Source organism: Piliocolobus tephrosceles, chromosome 5 (assembly GCF_002776525.5).
Source record: "Piliocolobus tephrosceles isolate RC106 chromosome 5, ASM277652v3, whole genome shotgun sequence".
Classification (NCBI taxonomy): domain Eukaryota; kingdom Metazoa; phylum Chordata; class Mammalia; order Primates; family Cercopithecidae; genus Piliocolobus; species Piliocolobus tephrosceles.
In genome coordinates this window covers 126,588,019-126,608,722 of record NC_045438.1, presented here as the reverse complement: position 1 = coordinate 126,608,722, position 20,704 = coordinate 126,588,019, and the positions used below count along the sequence as shown (strand labels likewise).

General features: G+C 48.2%; 1 protein-coding gene across 11 annotated transcripts in view; it reads right to left on the bottom strand.

Annotated features, from left to right (window-relative positions):
* Positions 1-20,704, bottom strand: part of TRERF1 (transcriptional regulating factor 1) — a 230,972-nt gene that overhangs the window by 30,857 nt on the left and 179,411 nt on the right. For 9 of the 11 annotated variants that reach the window (XM_023212813.3, XM_023212808.1, XM_023212815.1 and 6 more), the window contains 8 exons: positions 12,503-14,187; positions 10,099-10,145; positions 9,053-9,203; positions 7,677-7,925; positions 3,833-4,214; positions 2,622-2,688; positions 1,449-1,588; positions 1,214-1,317 (listed from right to left, as the gene is read on the bottom strand). In XM_023212813.3, the coding sequence (XP_023068581.1) occupies positions 1,214-1,317; positions 1,449-1,588; positions 2,622-2,688; positions 3,833-4,214; positions 7,677-7,925; positions 9,053-9,203; positions 10,099-10,145; positions 12,503-13,930 (2,568 nt within the window). In that variant the 5' untranslated portion in view covers positions 13,931-14,187. The remainder of the gene's footprint in view (positions 1-1,213; positions 1,318-1,448; positions 1,589-2,621; positions 2,689-3,832; positions 4,215-7,676; positions 7,926-9,052; positions 9,204-10,098; positions 10,146-12,502; positions 14,188-20,704) is intronic. The other 2 variants (XM_023212819.1, XM_023212820.1) reach the window with 1 other exon arrangement.

Sequence of the window (20,704 nt, the reverse complement as noted above, 5' to 3'; positions counted from 1 at the left end):
AAGGGGAAACAGAGGTTAGTGATTGAGTGATCTGGTCAGAAGTCCAGGTTGAGGCTGGGTGCGTTGGTCCATGCCTGTAATCCCAGCACTTTGGGAGGCCAAGGTGGGAGGATCACCTGAGGTCAGGAGTTCGAGACCAGCCTGGCCAACATGATGAAACCCCATCTCTACTGAAAATACAAAAACTAGCCAGGCATGGTGGCATGCACCAGTAATCCCAGCTACTAGCAAGGCTGAGGAAGAATCTCTTGAACCCAGGAGGCAGAGGCTGTGGTGAGCTGAGATCGTGCCACTGCACTCCAGCCTGGGTGTTAGAGCGAGACTCCATCTTTAAAAAAAGGCCGGGTGCAGTGGCTCACACCTGTAATCCCAGCACTCTGGGAGGCCGAGGTGGGTGGATCACCTGAGGTCAGGAGTTCAAGACCAGCCTCAACATGGAGAAACCCCGTCTCTACTAAAAGTACAAAATTAGCCAGGCGTGGTGCTGCATGCCTGTAATCCCAGCTACTCGGGAGGCTGAGGCAGGAGAATTGCTTGAACCTGGGAGGCGGAGGTTGCGGTGAGCCGAGATCGTGCCATTGCACTCCAGCCTGGGCAACAAGAGTGAAACTCTGTCTCAAAAAAAAAAAAAAAAGGAAGTCCAGGTTGAGCAGGTCAACTGTTAGCTCTGATTTTGGGAAGATAGCACTAAGGACTAGGTTTGGGAACATCTGCAGAACTGTGTTAAAAGTGGAAGAATGGAACCAGTTGGTGAACAGTAAACACTTCATTTTGGTTAGATGAGAAAAGAGTTCTATAAACATCAAACTTTGGCTGATTTCCATAGTAGGGAAGAAGAATCAGCAGAGTACGATAGGCTATTTTAGACCAACTTCTGCTTCAGTAAAGCCTTCTACCTCCATCACTGGAGAGACTCAGTTTTCTGAAGTGAAATACAAGACGAGGAAAAGAAATTTTAATGTCCTAGGACAGATATACCCACAGTTTTAACTTTAGGAACAGATGTGGAAACAGAAGTCCAGTAGGAGATTTTTTTTCTATAGGCTGTAACATCCTGACCTACTCACTGAGAGAAGGAATAGGGAGGCATGCTGATTGGTCATCACACGCTGATTGGCCATTACAAATTGGTTGTATGGTACATGAGACAATATTGAAACTTGAGAAAATACTCCTCAGGAATTTGTAAAGCCTCTTTTTCATGGTTCCTTACCATTACATCACCTTTGGCCTCAAACAGAGAGTGCAAAGCAAATTCAGAATTGGTTCCTCCACCTGGCAATGCACTGGAACAGCACAAATGCAGAAGATTCTCCACTGTTGGGAACAAGGAGAAGCCAGTGCATCAGAGAGAGCTAAGTGTAATGGAAAACACACCAATCCCAGAGCCAGTGATGCCAATGAGAGAATCAAACCTCTCCCACCCAGCTCTTCCCATATGCCAATACCTCTTTGCTGGAGGTCATGGTTTTCTAGTTCTGGCCAGGGCTTCCATACCAGTGTGGCCTTGTGTGTGTCCTGGGCCAGGGCAGAGATATCTTGGAGTTCAGGGATTTCTGCTTGGAATCTCAAGCCAATGTTGATGCGTCTTTAAATGACAAGAAGAAAAACAACAATGTGGTCTTCAAGTTGATGGCTCAAGCCAAGGGCAACTGTCAGGAACTTGAAAAAGAAGGAAACTAGTTCTACAAGAATGCAGGGGCATTTCCTCAGAGTGTGACCCTAAGATTCCACACATGGCTTTTATGCTGGGATAAGGAACAGCTTTAAGATTAGGGAGAAATATTTTAGGAGCAAGGGGGCAGTTGGCCTGGGGCTTTTACGGCTCCCTGTAACTGGGAGAGGGAGGGTGATTAATTCCAAGAGAACAGTTTCCCAGAGCATGGCCAATGGTGCCATTTAACCACAAAAAAAAGGGGACAAATACAAAGCGTTCATTTCATTTTTTTGTCTCTTTCAGATCACTTTCACAGACATTATCCCATCTGAACCTCACAAACATCTGTGACGTAAGAAAGCTGTAATAATTACTCCCCTCTGACGAGTCAACTAAAGCCTAGAAAGGTTAACTGGATCAAGATCAAATTACAAAATGGTGTTGGAACTCAGGTGTTCTGATTCCTGACTCAGTCTACTCATCACTCTACCACCTGGCCTCTTTTCTGTGCCTATCCATGAAGATAACCACCTTTGCCTCTCCTAATACCACCCACTGCCTATGCAAAATTAAAGTACTTAACAAGCCCATTTGGAGGACGGGCCAATAATTGGGCCAAGAATCGGGGAGGGGGAAGTGAGGACATTCAGAAGGTGCCTCTTAAAGAATGAGGGAGATGCCTCTATCACTGGGGATGAGAAAGCACTGCCTATGGAGCCAGACATACGGACGCTAGGCTCTCTGAATACAGGGCTTCATGCTTTGACCATGTATCTGGTCTTTGGCAAAGGCCTTAAAATACTGGCAACCATTGTGTAGGGAAACAACAGTACTCAAGAAATAACCACAATCCTACAATTTCTACAACTGCTCTCTCAGTGTAATCCTCTGACTACAAAAGTATTAACTACACTTCTCAAGAAGCTGAAGCTTCTGTTCTAAAGAGTAATTGACTTTTCCTTACGGTTCAACATCTACAGTCTGCTCTCCAGGCCCTGGGGTGACCGTCACGTTGCTGCCATCGATGCTGTCTAAAACACAAAAATCAGAGGTCAACAGGGAAGGAATGTTGTAAAGACTAAAGCAAACGAGCAGTTACCTAACCAGCCATAACAGAGCTCCTCTCCTACCCAACTCCTGCCAGAGTTACCCCTGACAGTTTCCAAGGAGCTGGGTGGAGTGTGGTGCTAAATAACTTAGGGTTACCCATTGCTCACACAGGGTGAGGAGAAGCCAGCTGTCCCACAATGGTCGTACCCAAGCGGTACGATTTCTATGCAATTATTCTTTCTTCAGAAAGAGAGCCTAGCCTCTCTATGCTTGATTTTCATAAAGCATGCTAAAATGTCAAGGCTTGATCTGCATGTAATACCTAATCTTATTTGTACATCTACTGAGTACATTTTCTTTCTTTTCTTTTTTTTTTTTTGTGAGATGTCTCGCTTCTTTGCCCAGGTGGGAGTGCCGTGGTGCTATATCGGCTCACTGCAGCCTCCGCTTCCCAGGTTCAAGAGATTCTCCTGCCTTAGCCTCCTGAGGAGCTGGAACTAGAGGTGCCTGCCACCACATCCCGTTTTTCTTTTTTTTTTGAGACGAGTTTTGCTTTCGTCCCCCAGGCTAGAGCGCAGTAGCTTGATCTTGGCTCACTGCAACCTCTGCCTCCCAGGTTTAAGTGATTCTCCTGCCTCAGCTTCCCAAGTAGCTGGGATTACAGGCGCGCGCCACCATTCCCGGCTAATTTTTGTATTTTTAGTAGAGACGGGGTTTCACCATGTTGGCTAGGCTGGTGTCCAACTCCTGGCCTAAAGTGATCCACCCGCTTTGGCCTCCGAAAGCACTGGGATCACAGGCGTGAAGCACCGCGCCCGGCCTCATTTTTTCTCTCTTGCACGATCATCGCTGGCAGTCTTAGAAAGTGAGTGAACATTTCAACTGTTTCCTTATCCTAGAGACTGTAGTGATCAGTTTATGCATCTGTCTCCCAATTAGACTGCGATTCCCTTGAGGATAAGGGCTATGCATTCCAAGTCTTTCTTAACACCCAGCAGTGTGTGCTACATACAGTCAATACTCCGCAAAAGTCTGTGGGATAAATGGGAAAGCTAAAGAAAACGAGGTCTCCCAGGACTCTACCCAGCACCCAGAGCCCAGGAGGACGCTAAAGGGGTGACTCACTGGAGCGACACAGCAGCACCCGTGGCGTGGGCGTCAGGGGCGTCAGGGGCAGCTGCGGGTGGGCGCCAGGGCCGTGGCCGGAGATGACATTGCTGAAGAGCCCCGAGCCCTGGCGCACCGGGCTCAGCATGGGTGGGGGCGTGTAAGGGGGCAGCTCGTGGGTGGGGTCCAGGAGCAGGTGATCCCCGAGGACGCGCGGGGAGCGCAGCTGGCTCTGGTACAGGGTGGCGCCCGAGTAGGAGGCGGCGGGGTTTGGGTTGTAGGAGGGCGGCGGCGGGATGAAGAGTGGTTCCGGCCGGTGCCGGAACTTTTTCTTCTCCTGCACGGTCTTGAGGGGCTCCTCGGCTTTGGGCACGCTGGGCTGATGCTTCCTGGGGATTTCCTAAAACGGGAACAACGATCTGATTCGAATACTTCAGCTTCCCCCGCAGGCCATTTCCCCAGGTTCAGGGAAGAGGGCCTTCTACTGTCTAAGCAGAGAGCCCTTCTGCTTGACCACACCCCCCCCCACGCCCCCACACTGACCACATCCATTTCAGGGAAAGCGAGTTCTGGTTGCTAGACTCGGGAGAAAACTAAGGTTTTGGAAGAAATCCCCAATTTCTGAAAGAGCTGGGGGTGGTAGGAATAGTGGGTGGGCAAGAAATAATAAATTCAAATTCTTTATTGCTTATCACTACATTCCCATCTGTTTGAGTGGAATCCAGCTGAGTGGGCTCTTTAATTCCCCCACTGCTCCCCAGGGACGGACATCAGGAACAGATACCACATGTTCCGAGAAGGGGACTGAATAATCTCTTCAGGGAAGCTGGGACCGAGACCTGTGAGGCAGGAAGTAGGGGTTCAAGTGTAGCCAAGGTTCCCAAGGCCAGCGACCCACACCGGGCTCTCCTGGGTCACTTTCAGCAGGGGGGAGCGCCCTCGATGACCTCTAAGGGCCCTTCCATGTGCTCACCTAAAAACGGATCTGGTTAACCTCCCCCGTCACCACCCTCACTATTGCTCCCAGAACTCGTAGCTTATTTGTAGCAAACTCTTCTCTGAGGTTGGCTTCCTGTCAGGAGAGTTAGTTTATTTTAATGGCAGCGGAACCAAGCATAGTCTGGAAAGAGGATCTGCCACATGGATACATATATACTAATAAGTAAACATAGGCACGTAAACAGATGAGCAGGGCATGCCAAAGCCAAACAGAAACAGACTCGGGTTGTGTGGTAGCATCAGCCCAGAAGAGTCGAGAGCTGGGTGTGGCTGCAGAGGCGGTGTGGTTGGGAGGGGCCACGGGGATACCTGAGGTAAGGTTCTGGGCAGTCTGGGGTGCCCTCTCAGGCCCTGCAGGCCAGAGGCCAGTCACAGCTGCAGGTCCTGGAGACTCCTGAGCCCAGGGTGGCGCCTGGGTAGGAAGCAGCAGGGGGTGATGGGAAGGGCTGACCATGGTCATGTGACCTGCCCCATGGGCTCCTCTGCTCTGGACTCCTCTCCCTCCAGAGCTTCAGGCTCTGCCCCCTTACGTTTCTCCCTCAGCTTCTCTGCCTTCCATGGTGCCATCCTGGCCTCTAGGAGGGGAGTCTAGGGAGGCAGAGTGGGGAAAGGAGGAGCGGGCAGACGGTCCCAGACGCCCGGCTCCACAGTGAGGTTCCTAACCCCTGTCCCCCCCCCCCCCCCCCCCGCCCCCCCCCCCCCCCCACCCGGCGCGGGCCCCCCCCCCCCCCCCCCCCCCCCCCCCCCCCGCTCACCCCCAGGGGGCCCTCCTTAGGCCAGCGTGCTCAACTGCCTCCTCTCTCCACCAGAGGGCTCCTCAGCGCCTGAGGCTGAGGCGAGAGAGGGGCTGGGGAGAATGGGGGAAGGAGACTCGTGCCCCCGACAAGGGGAGCAGCCCTGAAGATACACCCTGTTCCCGGGTAACAGATGAAGTCATCCAAGAACATGCAGACCTCATACGATCTCAACACGGCACTGCAATCCAGACCTCTGATCACAGGGCCAGAGGTCCCTTTTGGGCTCCTTCTCCAGCTTCTTGTCCTGTTACTCCAGCTCTAAACCTGGATTTTCCAATCCTCCAGGCAAGGCTCTGAGCCACTGGGCCACAGAAGCCACCCAGGAGGTCAAGTCTGGTTGTCAATTGAGAGGAAGCACTTAATACAGTGTTCCATCCCACCAAGCTATTTGGACACTTTGGGGGTGAGGCCAACCATTGAAAACTTTAAAAAGCTGCCCACAGAGAAGGCTGAGAACCACTGATGAGTCCAACCCCACCAAGGTCAGGGGAGTAAACTGAGGCTCTGAGTGGGGGCAGGTCTCAGCTGTCTTCATCCCAGCTGGCTAGGAGCCAAGCTGAGATGAGCACTCGGGGCTCTTTCCTGGATGTTTTAATTGCTTTACATCAAGTGCCAGGGCCTTGTTTACACGTATTCAGTCTCACCTACATGCTTCCACTTCAGCCTATCGCCCCCACCAACGAGGTCTCTCTCACCTTCCATTAAGCCAAGTTCATCCCTTCCTTCAAAACCCTGCTCAGAACGCTAATGATGATCTCCTGAGCAAACTCTCTTGCCCCTCCCCAGTCCCTAATGACTTTGGCTACCCTGGTGTAGTCTCATCCAGTCACACCTGAGGCATCCATTTCTTGTCTGCCCCGTCTTTCTCTTACCATCTTGAATGCGTGGGTGGGTGGGGTATGTGCCTGAGACTCTGACCCCCATGTGACTATGAACCCTTTATTCAGAGTTCCCCAAGGAGACACTGTTTCTCCCACCAAATCAGGAACTTTCCTGGGCAAAGAGGGAGCTTGGATGTGTCATTTCATCTCTGCCTGTTGCTGACCCCCAAGCCCTGACAGCTTATGAGAATCTTCCCCTCAGTTCTCCATCAGTTTCTTTTCTTTTGAGGACTTGATGTTACATAGATAACCATAAAGGCTTTTTTCTGGACTTTTCTAGTTCTTTTCATTATCCTCTCTCCCTCTATCCTGGCCCAGCCTACCCTTATGCCTCCTGGATTCTCAGCAGCTGCCTATTCCTAAGGACAAATATGACCCAACACGCCACTTTGTGGGGAGGGGGTAGGTTTGATATTCCCAACCACGCAGGTCACAAATTCCCTAGGGGCCGAGAGAGCGACAGAGAGAGAGAGACAGACAGAGAGACAAACCCTTCCCAGAGCCAAGTTAAGCTGTTTGAGTGAAGCACTTAGAATTGGAGAAAGGAGAACAGTGAGTGAGAAAAACAAATCTCTTTGCTTTCCTGAGATTAGGCTCTCAGTGGAACTACTTTGGGAACTTTAACGAATTAGGTTTTCCAGGGTATTTAAGCAGACAAAATATTAAGCATCTAGTAAGGCTGATTGTCAGAATGGATGCCAGGGCTATTGCCTGGAAGGCTGCTGCGACAGTGTTTACCTCTTTGGTTGTGGATTTGGGAGATCTGGAGATCCCGGGGAAGGGGCCAGGGCCTGGGGCAACAGCTGCTTACTTTCTGGGATAGAGTACTTCCATATTTCAATAATGGCTATGATGGTCCCAGTGATTCCCAGCTGAATGATCATCTCTGTTGAACCTGGGAACACTTTCGGGTCTCTCAGAATCTAACCCAGGCCATTAGTCTGGCATTTAATGGGCAGCAGGCAGTGTGAACAAGGATGGGGTTCCCAATGTGGCCATGGGGGTTCAGCCCTGAGAGACCAAGCCATGTCTGAGCTCAGGTCAGTGACTCTGGAAGGGCTGCCCATCTCCAAGAAAGCAAAGGGAAGTCCCCACCCAGGCAGGTGGGGCAGAGCAGCAACTCACAGCAGGCGTGCGGGGGGCAGCCCCTTGGGGTGAGTGTGGGGGAGAGAGGGTCATCCTCACGAGCACAGGCATCTCGTCGTCCGACATCGAGCTGGCTGGCTTGTCTCTGGCGGAGGGGGCGGCAACGGTGCTGTTGGTGAACCCCTGAGAGCTGGGCTTGGGCGGGAGAAGCTTGACAGGGACAGACACGGGCATGACCATAGGCGTGAGGCTTTCTGCCTCGGGAGGGAGCTGTGGCGGCGGCGGAGGCGGAGGCGGAGGCGGCAGTGGTGGCTGGGGCTGAGGCGGCAGGACCTTCTCTCCTTCCTCCTACACAGACAATAAAGGCTTTGATCCTGGGCTGAGAGTAGCTCTCACAAGGGGGATGCACTTTGCTTTTCCTGAAAGGCTCCAGGACATCAGGTATGGGTGATAGAGAACCACTGCAGGGTGACTTCCTTCCTGCAATCCTGAGTCCCTTGGCTGGAGTGATGCCAGCTGATGGTAGAGGAGGCCATGGACTCCATTTTCTACAGTTAAAAAATCTTGACCATGCATTACTTGTATATTAAACTGTTTTTTAAAAATTGTTTCAGTTTTTAAACAAAAGGACACGGACTTGTAATCAGTCCAAAAAAAGGTATGATCTTGTGTAGGAGTTTTTAATTTATGGGCCTTAGTTTACTCATTTGTCAAAATGGAAATAGGCATTCCATTCTATATTTTATTCAGGTCAGGAAACCACACTGGAGATACAAAACATGTACTTTTAACAAGTAAAGACAAAAGCTTTTTAAAAAACATAATCTGGCATGGCCAGGAGATGGAGTGATCTGGGTAATCAAAAATTCTGGTCAACAGAGATTTAATCCCATAGATTTAAATTAAGAGTAACAATATTAAAAGAATTCTGAGAAAACTTTTTGATTTTAATCTAACTCTAAAATTTGTGGATAGTTTACTATCTGGATATCCTACCTGGATAATCCAGAGGGTATTTAAGGATCTTTGGATGGTGAGCCAAACACCACTGCATCAGTAAACAGAAAATTCTGGCTGAGAGCCTGATGATTATATTAGCTTTCTCTCACCATTGACCACTAATCTGGAAGGCCCCAGTGGGCCTGGTCTTGGGTGTGTCAAGCAGCAGAAGTTTAAAAATAATATTGCATTTACATGTTTTCCTTTGCTGTCTTCTCCAGGAGGCAGAAAGAGGCTGGGATGCCCTAAAAGGCTTTCTAGAGCCTCTGTTTTTGACCCTTGCTCATCATAAAGCTGGGGAAGTGGGGCTGCTTGACCTGGCTGGCTCCCAGCGTCAAAGCCTAAGCATTCCTGTCAAGGGAGGACTGTGCCTCGCCAGGTCCCGCATGGGGCTCACATCACTTTCTGTCGGATGGCAGCAAAGCAAAGCAAGCAGCACACGGCCTAGAAAGGACCGGGAACTGGCTCCTGCTAACCTGTTTGAGGTTGGGGGAGGCCCTCATTCCCCCGTGGGACCGCATGTGGCCGTTCAGGGCAGGCAGGTTCTTGAACTCCTTCAGGCAGATGGAGCACGTCAGCTTGTTCTTGGCATCAAACTGCTCCCCAAACACTCCTTTGGGTTGGCCACTGCTCAAGGGTAGAGCCAAATGGAGAGGACACATACATTGAGGAAGGGGAAACAGTGACTTGCCACAAGACCTCATACCCACCACAAACCCATTTCATTCATCCAATGATCCCATTGTCCATGGCACCACTTGTATCAGCCCAGTGGCCTTTAGAGAACAAAGTCCAATTTACAGATGAAAAGCTGAGGCTCAGAATGGGAAAAGGCCTTCTCAAACTCATGCAAGAATTGAACAAAATGTCCTTCTTCACGTCAGGACTTCAGGCAATGGATCTTGACTTGGGAACAATAGCTTATTACCCTTTAAGGGTCGGCCTGAGCCCAGCTCTTCCAAAAGCCTCCCCGCTTAGAGACACTTGTGCAAGTTCCTGGGGCAGCCTCTGTATTGCACACTTCAGCAGTTTATCAGGTTTGGCTAAATCTTTATTGACCATGCCCATGAGATGAGGAAGCCAGTCTGTACTGTTCACTGCTGTATTCTCAAAGCCTAGCTCTATGCTTGGCACACAGCAGACACTCAATAAATACTGAATGAATACACAGTGGACAGAACATGGGCTTTGCAGTCAATCCCAGCACTGTTACTTGATGTGTAACCTTAAGCTCTTTGAGCCTCAGTTTTCTCATTTGTAAAGTAACAATCATACTAGCTAACAATTATTGAGTGCGTACTGAGTATAGGCACATCATCATCATACCCACTCTCATGCGTTACTTTACTACACACAATGCCTAGTGCTTAGCACATAGTATGCACTCAAACACAGCAGCTGCTATTATTATTTCTACACACTTCTTTAAGGAATGACATAGAATTTAGAAATGAATCATAAGAGACACCCCAGAAAATCCTCCCCGTCTCCCAAAATACCAACAAGGCTCCACTCATCCTACCTTGACTCAGGGGACCCTGGCTGGGCTCTCCCATCAGGTAGGTGCATCTAATTTTGAGCCAAACAGGACACCGAAAAAAAGAAGAGAAAAAAACGTGTTCTGAAGGGAGAAGTCCTCAAGCAGTGGGAACACCAGGTACTCTTCCAGGACTCTTTCTGCCGTCTGCCTTGTGCTGACCCCATTCATGTCCACTCACAACCTCGCTCTTCTGCATTTGACTTCTGTCCCTGAATTGCTCCTTGACTTGGGACCACCGCCCCCACTCCTGGAGCTGCTGCCAGCCACAACAAGCCCACCAGGATGCAACCTCCCACCGCGTTCTTTCCTGTTCTCCCAGGGCACCCACTCTGTGCACAGATAGGCTCCATTCCCATAAAGGACACAGAAGAGAGTTGGAAGACACAGCATTATGCCAGGAGACCCCCTGATGGAATTCCCTTTTTTTTTTTTTTTTTTTTTGAGACAGGGTCTTGCTCTGTCACCCAGGCTATAGTGTAGTAGCATGATCATGGCTCACTGCAGCCTCCACCACCTGGGCTTAAGCAATCCTCCTGCCTCAGCCTCCCAAGTAGCTGGGACTACAGGTGTGCGCCACAACACCCAGCTAAATTTTTGATTTTTTGTAGAGGCAAGGTCTTGCTCTGTTGCTTAGGCTGGTCTTGAACTCCTGGGCTCAAGAGATCCTCCTGTCTTCGCCTTCCAAAGTGCTTGGATAATAGGTGTGAGCCACCATACCTGGCCCTGGAATTCTTCTTAAAAAGCCTTAGCCAGACCATCTAAATCATCTCATTCCTATATTTACAAAGGCTCTCAGTTACCACTGTATCTGAGCCCCAGACAAAGCAAACTCAAGGGGAAGTTCATCTCTGGCCTTCAACCTCCATCAGAACCTTCTCTCTACCCAACCAGTTGCCATTTGGGGTCGCCTTCTCCTCAGACACGGCTGTCATCTGACTGCAGCACTTGGAATAAGCCAAGGCATGAAAAGTGCCCAGCACATAGTAGGTTGTTTTCTGGTCAAATACTTTTGGGAACTAATCAAGGGTTAATCATGGTGCATAGGCTGAACTGGCTTGCAGACATGTTTGTTTGGCTAGACTGTTTTTTAAAAATCCTTAATGAGAATGCTATGGGATGGGGCATCTGCTCTCTAGTCCCCAGTCACCACCACTCCCTAATGTCTCATACCAGACAGTTTTGCTTATTTACTTTCCCAGCCTGGATCATGTGGGCAGCTAAGGTTTTCATCTCCGCAATCACACATGGTGTGTGGGAGACTTATAATTCATTACCATATTAAAGGCCACAAAAAGTCCTGCAGTACAGCAACCTGTTTCACTTTGGGAGGCTATAGCAGGAGGATCATCTGAGGCCAGGAGTTCAAGAGCAGCCTGGGCAACATAGGGAGACCTGTCTCTACAAAACCAAACCAAACCAAAGAAAGTACCCAGGCATGGTGGCATGCACCTGTAGTCCTAGCTATGTGCGAGGGTGAAGTGGGAGGATCATTTGAGCCCAGGAGTTCAAGGCTGCAGTGAGCTATGATTGCATCACTGCACTCCAGCCTGGGTGACAGAGGAAGACCCTGTCTCTAAAAATGGGCCGGGCACAGTGGCTCACGCCTGTAATCCCAGCACTTTGGGAGGGTGAGGCAGGAGCATCATGAGGTCAGGAGTTCGAGACCAGCCTGACCAACATGGTGAAACCCTGTCTCTACTAAAAATACAAAAACTTACCAGGTGTGGTGGTGTGCACCTGGAATTCCAGCTACTTGGGAGGCTGAGGCAGGAGAATCGCTTGAACCCAGGAGGCGGAGGTTGCAGTGAGCCAAGATTGTGCAATTGCACTCCAACCTGGGTGACAGGGCGAGACTCCGTCTCAAAAAAAAAAACAAAAAAACAAAAAAACAAAAAAAAAACCTAGTTTATCCAGAGAACCCACTGTTTCCCCAGCAATATCCATTAAACACTGTAGGACGACTGTTCTGAGCAATATACTTTGAGAAATGCTGTCATAACGTGGTCTCCCTTCCAAAGGGGGGCCAATGTCACAGAGCATATCCTGAGCACACAGATCCAAGGGAACTGAGACACCACCGTGTGGTCCCCTGGCACCCTACTCAAGGTCTTGACCATTACGTGAATCATTTAGGGCACGATATGGTACTCTGGCCATCTCCTTAGTAGATTATAAGCTCCATGGCCAAAGGACTTAACAGAGATTGATTTTGTATTCCAAGTGCTTGGCACAGACAGTGTGCGACATATGTAGGTTAATGTTTGGGGAATGAATAAAGAACAAAAGCATTGAGGAGGCTTGGAGAGAGGATTGAGCACTGCAGACTCAGCCCTGGCTGACCCTGTAGCACACTGGGTATAGAGAGAAACTTCCAGTGGGAGAATACCTGGGGCCACATGGCACTAGGAGACAGCTGCTGATGCTGAGGCCCCATGTTGTTGAGGTGGATCCCACTGGGGGATAGGAGGGGACGATGGGGGAGGGTGCTGCTGACCCGGGTCAGATCCGAGCTCGCTGGGTCTCCCATTCCTGCGTCAGGAGGCCCCAGGTCCCCATGGGAGCTTAGCATGGCCTGGGCCTGTCTGTCGCTAGAGTAGGTCTTCAGTTGACTGTCCTCACGCTGCTGGTGCTGGGGCAGGTGGCTCTGCTGGTAGAGGGGGTGGCTGTAGGGCTGCTGGGGCTCCTGGTAGTAGTACTGGGACATGGAGCCCAGAGGAATCAGCTGGACAGTGTGTGCCTGCTCTGGGGTATATTGGTGAGGGTCCCTGTGATAAGAAGGGGGCTGCAGGTGCATCTGTTGCTGCTGCTGCTCTTGCAAGTGCTGCATCATGGGTTGGGGCTGATAATACTGAGGTATCTGCATTGAACCCTGCCGCTGCTGCAGCTGTAGCTGCTGCTGCTGCGGTGGCGGCTGTGGTTGTGATGGGCGAATTTGTTGCGGCTGCGTCTGTATTTCTTGCATGGAGATACGCTGTTGCCCAGCTTGCTGCTGTTGCTGCGGTGGGTAATACTGGTGCTGCTGCATCTGTTGCATGTGCTGTGACAGCACCTGTGGGGCCTGCAGTGGCTGTCCTCCCTGCACTGGCACCTGAGCCAGTGGCTGCTGGTAGTCATAATACAGGTGCCCTTGGGTAGGGTGCTGCCCGACCGGAAGGGCTGGTTTGGACAGACCACCAGTGAAACCAGGGTGAGGCTGCTGGGACACCTGCTGGTAGCGGGAGGGGATAGCCGGTGCTGGGGGCTCCATGGGCTTCTGAGACAGCAGCTGGCGGAGGGCACTGTCAGGGGCTCCATCCATCACTGCTGACTGAGTGTGCAGCACCTGGGCCATATTGTTGACCTGAATTCGCAGGTTTTGGTTGGCAAACACCTGGGTGAAAGAGTCCAGCTTGTGTAAGACACCGCTGGTAAGCTTCTGGGTCCGGATCTCGCTGGCCTGGGAGTAGGTATATTGGTAGCCATCAGTGGGCTCAGCCTGGGCCGGTGCCCCCCACATCATGTTTGAGTTGGCCAGGTTTCCACGTAGCTGGACATGGTTTCCAGGCCCTGCATGACTACCCCACCCTCCCTGCCTCGAGGTATCCATTTGGCCAAGGTTTTTGGAGCCAACAGGCAAGCCCAGACCATCCCGCGTTTCTTGAGGGAAGTGGGGGGAGATGGGCGAAGCCTGAGGGGCATCCATTCCGCCCCCTGTTACTGCATTCCCATAGTTGTGGTTCAGCCCGCTGTGGACGCCAAGTGGTGGCTGTTGGTAGAAAAGGTTCTCACTACCGTGGGCCACATGGTTGGTCTTGTACAGTTGCTGGTCACCCATGCTGTCTGCCTTGGTTGTGAACGTCCAGCCACAAAACCATAAAAAAGGTAAATAAAACAAACCCAAAAGGACTGAAACCCTGAGAAGCTGAGAGAAAGTGTCGGCACTACTCCACGGCTGACATGTCTGTGAACGTGGCTGGAGCCAGGTGTTCCTGTTGGCCTGTACCACTCATGTGCAGGGCAGGGGATTTCACATCCTCTCCCTGGCTGAGGTACGGACCACACAGCACTGCGGTGAGGAGACGGCGCTCACACCTGCAAGGCAAGAGGCAAAAGACAGGAAAGGATTTATTTGGATGTTTTCTGATGAGCAATTGATATCTACCATGACCAGTGATAAAAATAAATATATAATCTCAGCTACCTGGGAGGCTGAGACATGAGGTTCATTTGAGACCAGCCTGGGCAACATAGGGAGATCCCGTCTCAAAAATGTTTTTAAATTAGCTGGGTGTGGTGGCATGAGCCTGTAGTCCCAGCTGCTCAGGAGGCTGAGGAAGGAGGATCACTTGGGACCAGAAGTTTAAGGCTGCACTGAGTTACGACTGCACCACTGCACTGTAGCTTAGATGACAGAGTGAAACCCTATCTCTAAAATATATACATACATATATATATGTATTCATATATATATATATATATATATATATATATATGAAACAGGAGACTCAATTAGAAATAGCCAGTGTCATGCACTGCACTCCACACCCTTTTCACTGAGTCCGCAGATCTTAATTCTCACATGAGATGCAAACTCTTACTTTCGAGCCATTGTTCAATGGCTCAGTAGTTCATTGATTTGTTAATTCATTGTTTTGTTCATAGATTAATTCATCCATTCTTCTGAGACCCTGCTATTGAAAGCCCAACACTATTCTAGGACCTGTGGGAAATATAAAGAGGTTTAAGATATGCATTAATCAAGTTATCTGTTCAACACATATTTATTAGACACCTATTAACTGTTAAGGCACAATGCTGAGAAATGACTAAGACATAGGCCTGCTCTCAAGCATGTAGTTAGAAAAGGTGATGAGTTGCATGAATAATTACAAAGGGGAAAAAGATACATGTAATGAAAATGTAAAAATAAGAGAAGCAGGGTGTGATGGCATGCACCTGTACCCCCACCTATCAGGAGACTGAGGTGAGGATTGCTTGAGCTAAGGAGTTCAAGACTAGCCTGGGCAACATAGTAAGCAAGACCTCATCTCTCTTTTTTTTTTTTTGAGATGGAGTCTCGCTCTGTTGCCCAGGCTGGAGGGCAATGGTGCGATCTTGGCTCACTGCAACCTCCACCTCCAGAGTTCAAGCGATTCTCCTTCCTCAGCCTCCCGAGTTACTGGGACTACAGGTGCCTGCCACCACACCCAACTAATTTTTGTATTTTTAGTAGAGACGGGGTTTCACCATGTTGGCCAGGATGGTCTTGATCTCCCGACCTCATGATCCGCCTGTCTCTACCAAAAATACAAAAATTATCTGGGCGTGGTGGCAGGCACTTGTAATCCCAGCTACTTGGGAGGCTGAGGCAGGAGATTCGCTTGAACCCGGGAGTCAGAGGTTGCAGTGAGCCGAGATTGTGCCACTGAACTCTAGCCTCGGTGACAAGAGCAAAACTCCATCTCAAAAAAAAAAAAAAAAAAAAGATTCAATTCCTAGACCCTCAACTTCTACAGAAAATCTTTCTAGAACTCATGGGTGGCAGAGGTACAAGCTGTCCTTTTAGGCCTTCTCTTTCCTAATCACCCTCCTTTACAAAAAGAAGGGCAAACTTCTCATGTACTGCATCAGGAAGAATGAAAAATGGAAACATAATAAATGCTGATCCTTGTCTCATGCTAGCAATAACTAATATTCTTCCATGGATAATGAAATTGAAAATATAGCTCAGCACCAGCAATGTTTTATTTCTAGACCTGGGTGGGAACTGCATGGTCATTCTCACTCTGCTGTAATTCAAGTTATACACTATGACCTGGTCATATACATAAAGGTGTATATGCTGTATGTCAATTTAAAAAGGTTTATTTTAAAAAGTCACCCCCCCAACAAAGTTACACAGTACCACTATTTCATTTAGAGATGCATTTTCAATATAATTTAACTATTTATATTTACTATTTATCCAAATTAGTAACACATTTAATTTTGTTTTAACTGTGTACTATTAATAATTGTGATAACTCAAACCAGAAGAATATTAAAATGTTAGATCTTTTGATTTTAGGAAATTAAAAGAGTTTCAACTTTCTTTTTTTTTTTTTTTTTTTTTTGAGACGGAGTCTCGCTCTGTGGCCCAGGCTGGAGTGCAGTGGCCAGATCTCAGCTCACTGCAAGCTCTGCCTCCCGGGTTTACACCATTCTCCTGCCTCAGCCTCCTGAGTAGCTGGGACTACAGGCGCCCGCCACCTCGCCCGGCTAGTTTTTTGTATTTTTTAGTAGAGACGGGGTTTCACCGTGTTAGCCAGGATGGTCTCGATCTCCTGACCTCGTGATCCGCCCATCTCGGCCTCCCAAAAGTGCTGGGATTACAGGCTTGAGCCACCGCGCCCGGCCTAAGAGTTTCAACTTTCTATAAAATTGTTACAGAAAAATATGGTAGGGAAACAAGTGAAAAAGTTCCAAGCATAAAAATATATTACACATATCACATTAGGATAAAATTCCACAGAGCAAGTGAAATGAAAATACAATTTCCAGAAAAAAAAGAACACTGACTATTAAAGAGGGTGTTCATGCATTTTTAAAATGGATGATGGGAGGTATTAAATTGCTATGGTGTTTAGATTCCACTGGATAAATTTAAAACAGTGATGTAATAGTTTTGCTTAAAAATATCAATGTTTACAACATACTGGAAATTGTATCTTCAGCAAATGTATGATAAAAAAATGTGGGTGTAAACTTAAAACTGTATGAAGGGGCAAAGAGTTTTAAAAGATTCTTTTAGGGAGGATTTTAAACAGAAAAGTTTGAAGACCACTGCAGTCGTCCCCCTCTACCTGTGAGTGAGCTGAGTTGGTCTGTCCCTTTCTGAATTACGAGAGAAAGAGACGGAAAACTTCAGATGAAGGGTTGCATTTGGTGGAGGGAAGGGTGGAGGAATGCCAGCCGTGGGTGGAAGGAGAGGCTGGCCAAGGGTGGCTGCAGCAGTGAAAGGATGCTGGGCATGAGGATGCTGAGCTTCAGAGGCAAGGAGACTAATGAACCTCGCTGCTCAAACGGTGTTCCAGGTCACCTGGGAGCTGGTTAGAAATGCAGAATCTCAGGCTCCAGTTGAGATCTACTGAGTCAGAATCTGTATTTTATTAAGATGATCCCCATACCCAAGTGAGTCATGTGCACATTAAAACTGGAGAAGCACTGAATTAGCAGACTCTCGTTGCATCCAGGTGAGGCATAACTAAGATCAGAACTCAGAAGACAGTGAGCAGGGAGCGAGGAATAAGAGAAACATTCCCTGTCTTGCCGGTGGGAAGCCACTCTCTTTCCTTGATATACTCTGGCCCTCTGGGGCTTAGGACCCAGTCTGAGACACCCACTCCTTTCCTCATACATATTCTCTCCTTTGACAGCCTCATCCACCACCCATCCTTTCTGACCCCTTATTGATTTTAAGCAATATCATGACTGCCCCCAGCTCAGATGGTCTGAGATCCTGATCAGCTGCCTACTCTACGTCACCACGTCCACATTCAAAGGCAGTTCAACATCATCTCTCCCAAACTGGATGCTGTTTTCAAGGAGCTCTTTCCTTGAACCTGCCATGCTCTCTTCCACTGCAGGGCCTTTGTACATGATGCCCCCTCACCATTTGGAGAGCTCTTCCCCTCCTCCCCAACACAGTATCCTTCAGATCTCAGCTCAAATTGCACATTCTCAGAAAGTTGATTCTGACTCCAATCCCCAAGTCTACATCAGATTCCCTTCTTATATGTTCACATAAAACCATATTCCTTTCCTTTAGACTACTGTCCTCCGCTTGTAATTGTACTTCCACCAGTGCAATCATTTCATTAATGGATCTTTCTCTATTAGAGCAGGAACCAGGTCTGTTTTTACCTAGGAGTCTCTTCCTCAAACCTACCATAATGCCCAGCACATTGCAGGACTCCAATAAGGATTTGCTGAAGGAAGGGCAGCATTTATTGAATAAATAGATCAACAAATGAGAAAAAATTAGAAAACAATGATCAAATATCCCAGTGAGCTGAGACAGGCAGAAAAAGATACTCAGTATAGATCAAGAAGTTCTTAAGTTCTCATGAAGAATAGTCAGATTGCACCTTGGTCCTGATAGACAAATAGGGCTTACAGAGGTGGAGAGGACCAGGAAGGGTATTCTGGACAGGGAACAGCATGAACAAAGGCATGGAGTCAGGTTCAGGAGTTCACGCTGGGACATCATGTCCTTGTCCAGAACTCACCAATGATCAGGCTAAATTTGTAAGAAAGGGGTAAGTTGTAGTGGGCCTTAAAGTGCCATCCGACAGTATTATCCTTTGGGCATTAGGCCTGGCTATTTCAGAATGCTCTACCAGGCTTAAACCTCTCCACTCAACCTTCCTTAAAAGGCTTACACAAAGTCACCACACCCAGAAAGAATTACTTGTTGAAACTCACCCGACTTTGAGCGCTATTGATTTCATGTCTCTCTCCTATGGCCCTGTGGGTAGAATGGATGCTAGATAATTGAACTTCTGTTGACATGTTTGCTTTGTTAAGTCTTCCCAAACTGCTAGGGAAAGGGATGACTTCCCATTCTCAGTTGCAGGAGGCTATTTTTTATTTGTTGACATTTCCAGAACTGGAATGTAGTTTGTTTACAAGCACAGAACCCTAGATGGAACCCTAGGTGGGTTCCCAAAGTGTGGTTCTTGGGCTAGCAGCCCCATCATCACCTGGGAAATAATAAATACTAATTCTTAGGCCCCATCCAGACCCACTAAATCAGAAACAGACTGGGGCTCAGCAGTCTGTGTTTTAATGAGCCCTCTTGTTGAGTCCGATGCACGCTCAAGTTGAAGACCACTGCCCCAGAGATGATATGGTCTCTCCACTTTACAGATGAGGAAACAGAGGCCCAGAGATGTAATTTCTGGGCCCAGAGCAGTGCCTTGCTGATGGTAGGCAATCAAGCCTCATTTGTTCAATGAAAGAAGGGGAAAATGGCTGGGCTCAAGCCTGTAATCCTAGCACTTTGGGAGGCCAAGGTAGGCGGATTACTTGAGGCCAGGAGTTCAATACCAGCCTGGCCAACATGGCAAAACCCTGTCTATACTAAAAAAAAAATACAAAAATTAGCCAGGCGTGGTGGTGCATGCCTGTAGTCCCAGCTACTTGGGAGGCTAAGGCACAAGAATCGCTTGAACCCTGGAGGTGAAGGTTGCAGTAAGCTGAGATCAAGCCATTGTACAAGCTAGTGAGACCCTGTCTCAAAAAAAAAAAAAAAAAAAAAAAAAAAAAACAAACAAACAAACAAATAAAAATACATAAATAAAACAAAAAAAAGAGAGAAAATGATTTTTCCTAAAACACCATAGGGAGATAATGGCAAAACCATGTGCTATTTATTCTACATTAAATGTAATATTTTTTGAATAGGTACTAGATTCACATGGTTCAAAATTCAAAAGGTTAAAATGGATATGCAAAACAGCAAAAATTATCCCAAATAAATGCTTGTAAATAAAGTGAAAATCATGCAAATGGTAAAAATAAGAGCATATGTGAAAAGTCTCCCTCCACTCTCCACCCCCATCACTAGCCACCCAGCACCCCTTCTGGGACAGTGAATTAGGTTCTTATATATCCTCCTAGAGACACTTTATGCTCATATAAGAACACTGGTGCACAGCCCCTCTTATACAGATGGTAGCGTGCTAGGCCGTGGTTTAGCATCTTGCCAAAAGGCTATTTTAAACATATCATTTAAAACCTGGAAACTGTTGTTCTTGGTGGATTAGTCAATCTCCCAGAATTCTTATAATACCAACTCAGGATTCAAGTCTCCATTATTTTTCTAACAAGGTAACTGTTTTGCTCATTATGTGTAACAATTCCTACTGGGTAATTTGTACCAGGAGCTTTTTCATTCATGAACTAATTAACAGAACTGCTACTTTCCCATTTCTTCAGTCAGTTTCTTCCTTAGAGCAGGACTCCAGGGTGGGCTCAACAAATAAATGCCCACTCAGAACCTAAGGTGCCACTCTACGCTCCCACAGAGCCTGTGACCGCCTTTCCTCTGCACTGACCAGGTCGCAGTCAGGCGACCCACTTCCGTGCCTGTCTCCAGACTGGCTGTCCAGTTACTGTGACGCAGGGGCAGCAGCCTGCCCATGTGGTGTCCTCAGGGACTGGGACATAGCAGATGCTCAACAAACGCTCACTGAACTGCAACACTGCGCCAGGCAAAGAGAACCCAGAGTGGCTTGTTCCCCTCTGCAGGTCCCATGCCTCTGACATGGACTGAGGGACAGAATTTACTAGTTTCTGTTGAGGGCATAGTGCCCTAAAGCACCAAATTTATGGAGTGCTGTAGAAAATAACAAGACTCTACAGAGACCTCCCAGCACACTTTTTCTATACAGGGCCAACTAGTAAATATTTTCAGCTTTGGGGCCCATACATACGGTTTCTGTCACAACGCTGCCACGGTAGCGTGAAAGCGGCCACAGACCATATATAAATGAATGGGCGTGGCTGTGTTCCAATACAACTTTATTTATGGACACTGAAACTTGAATTTTATATAATTTTCACATGC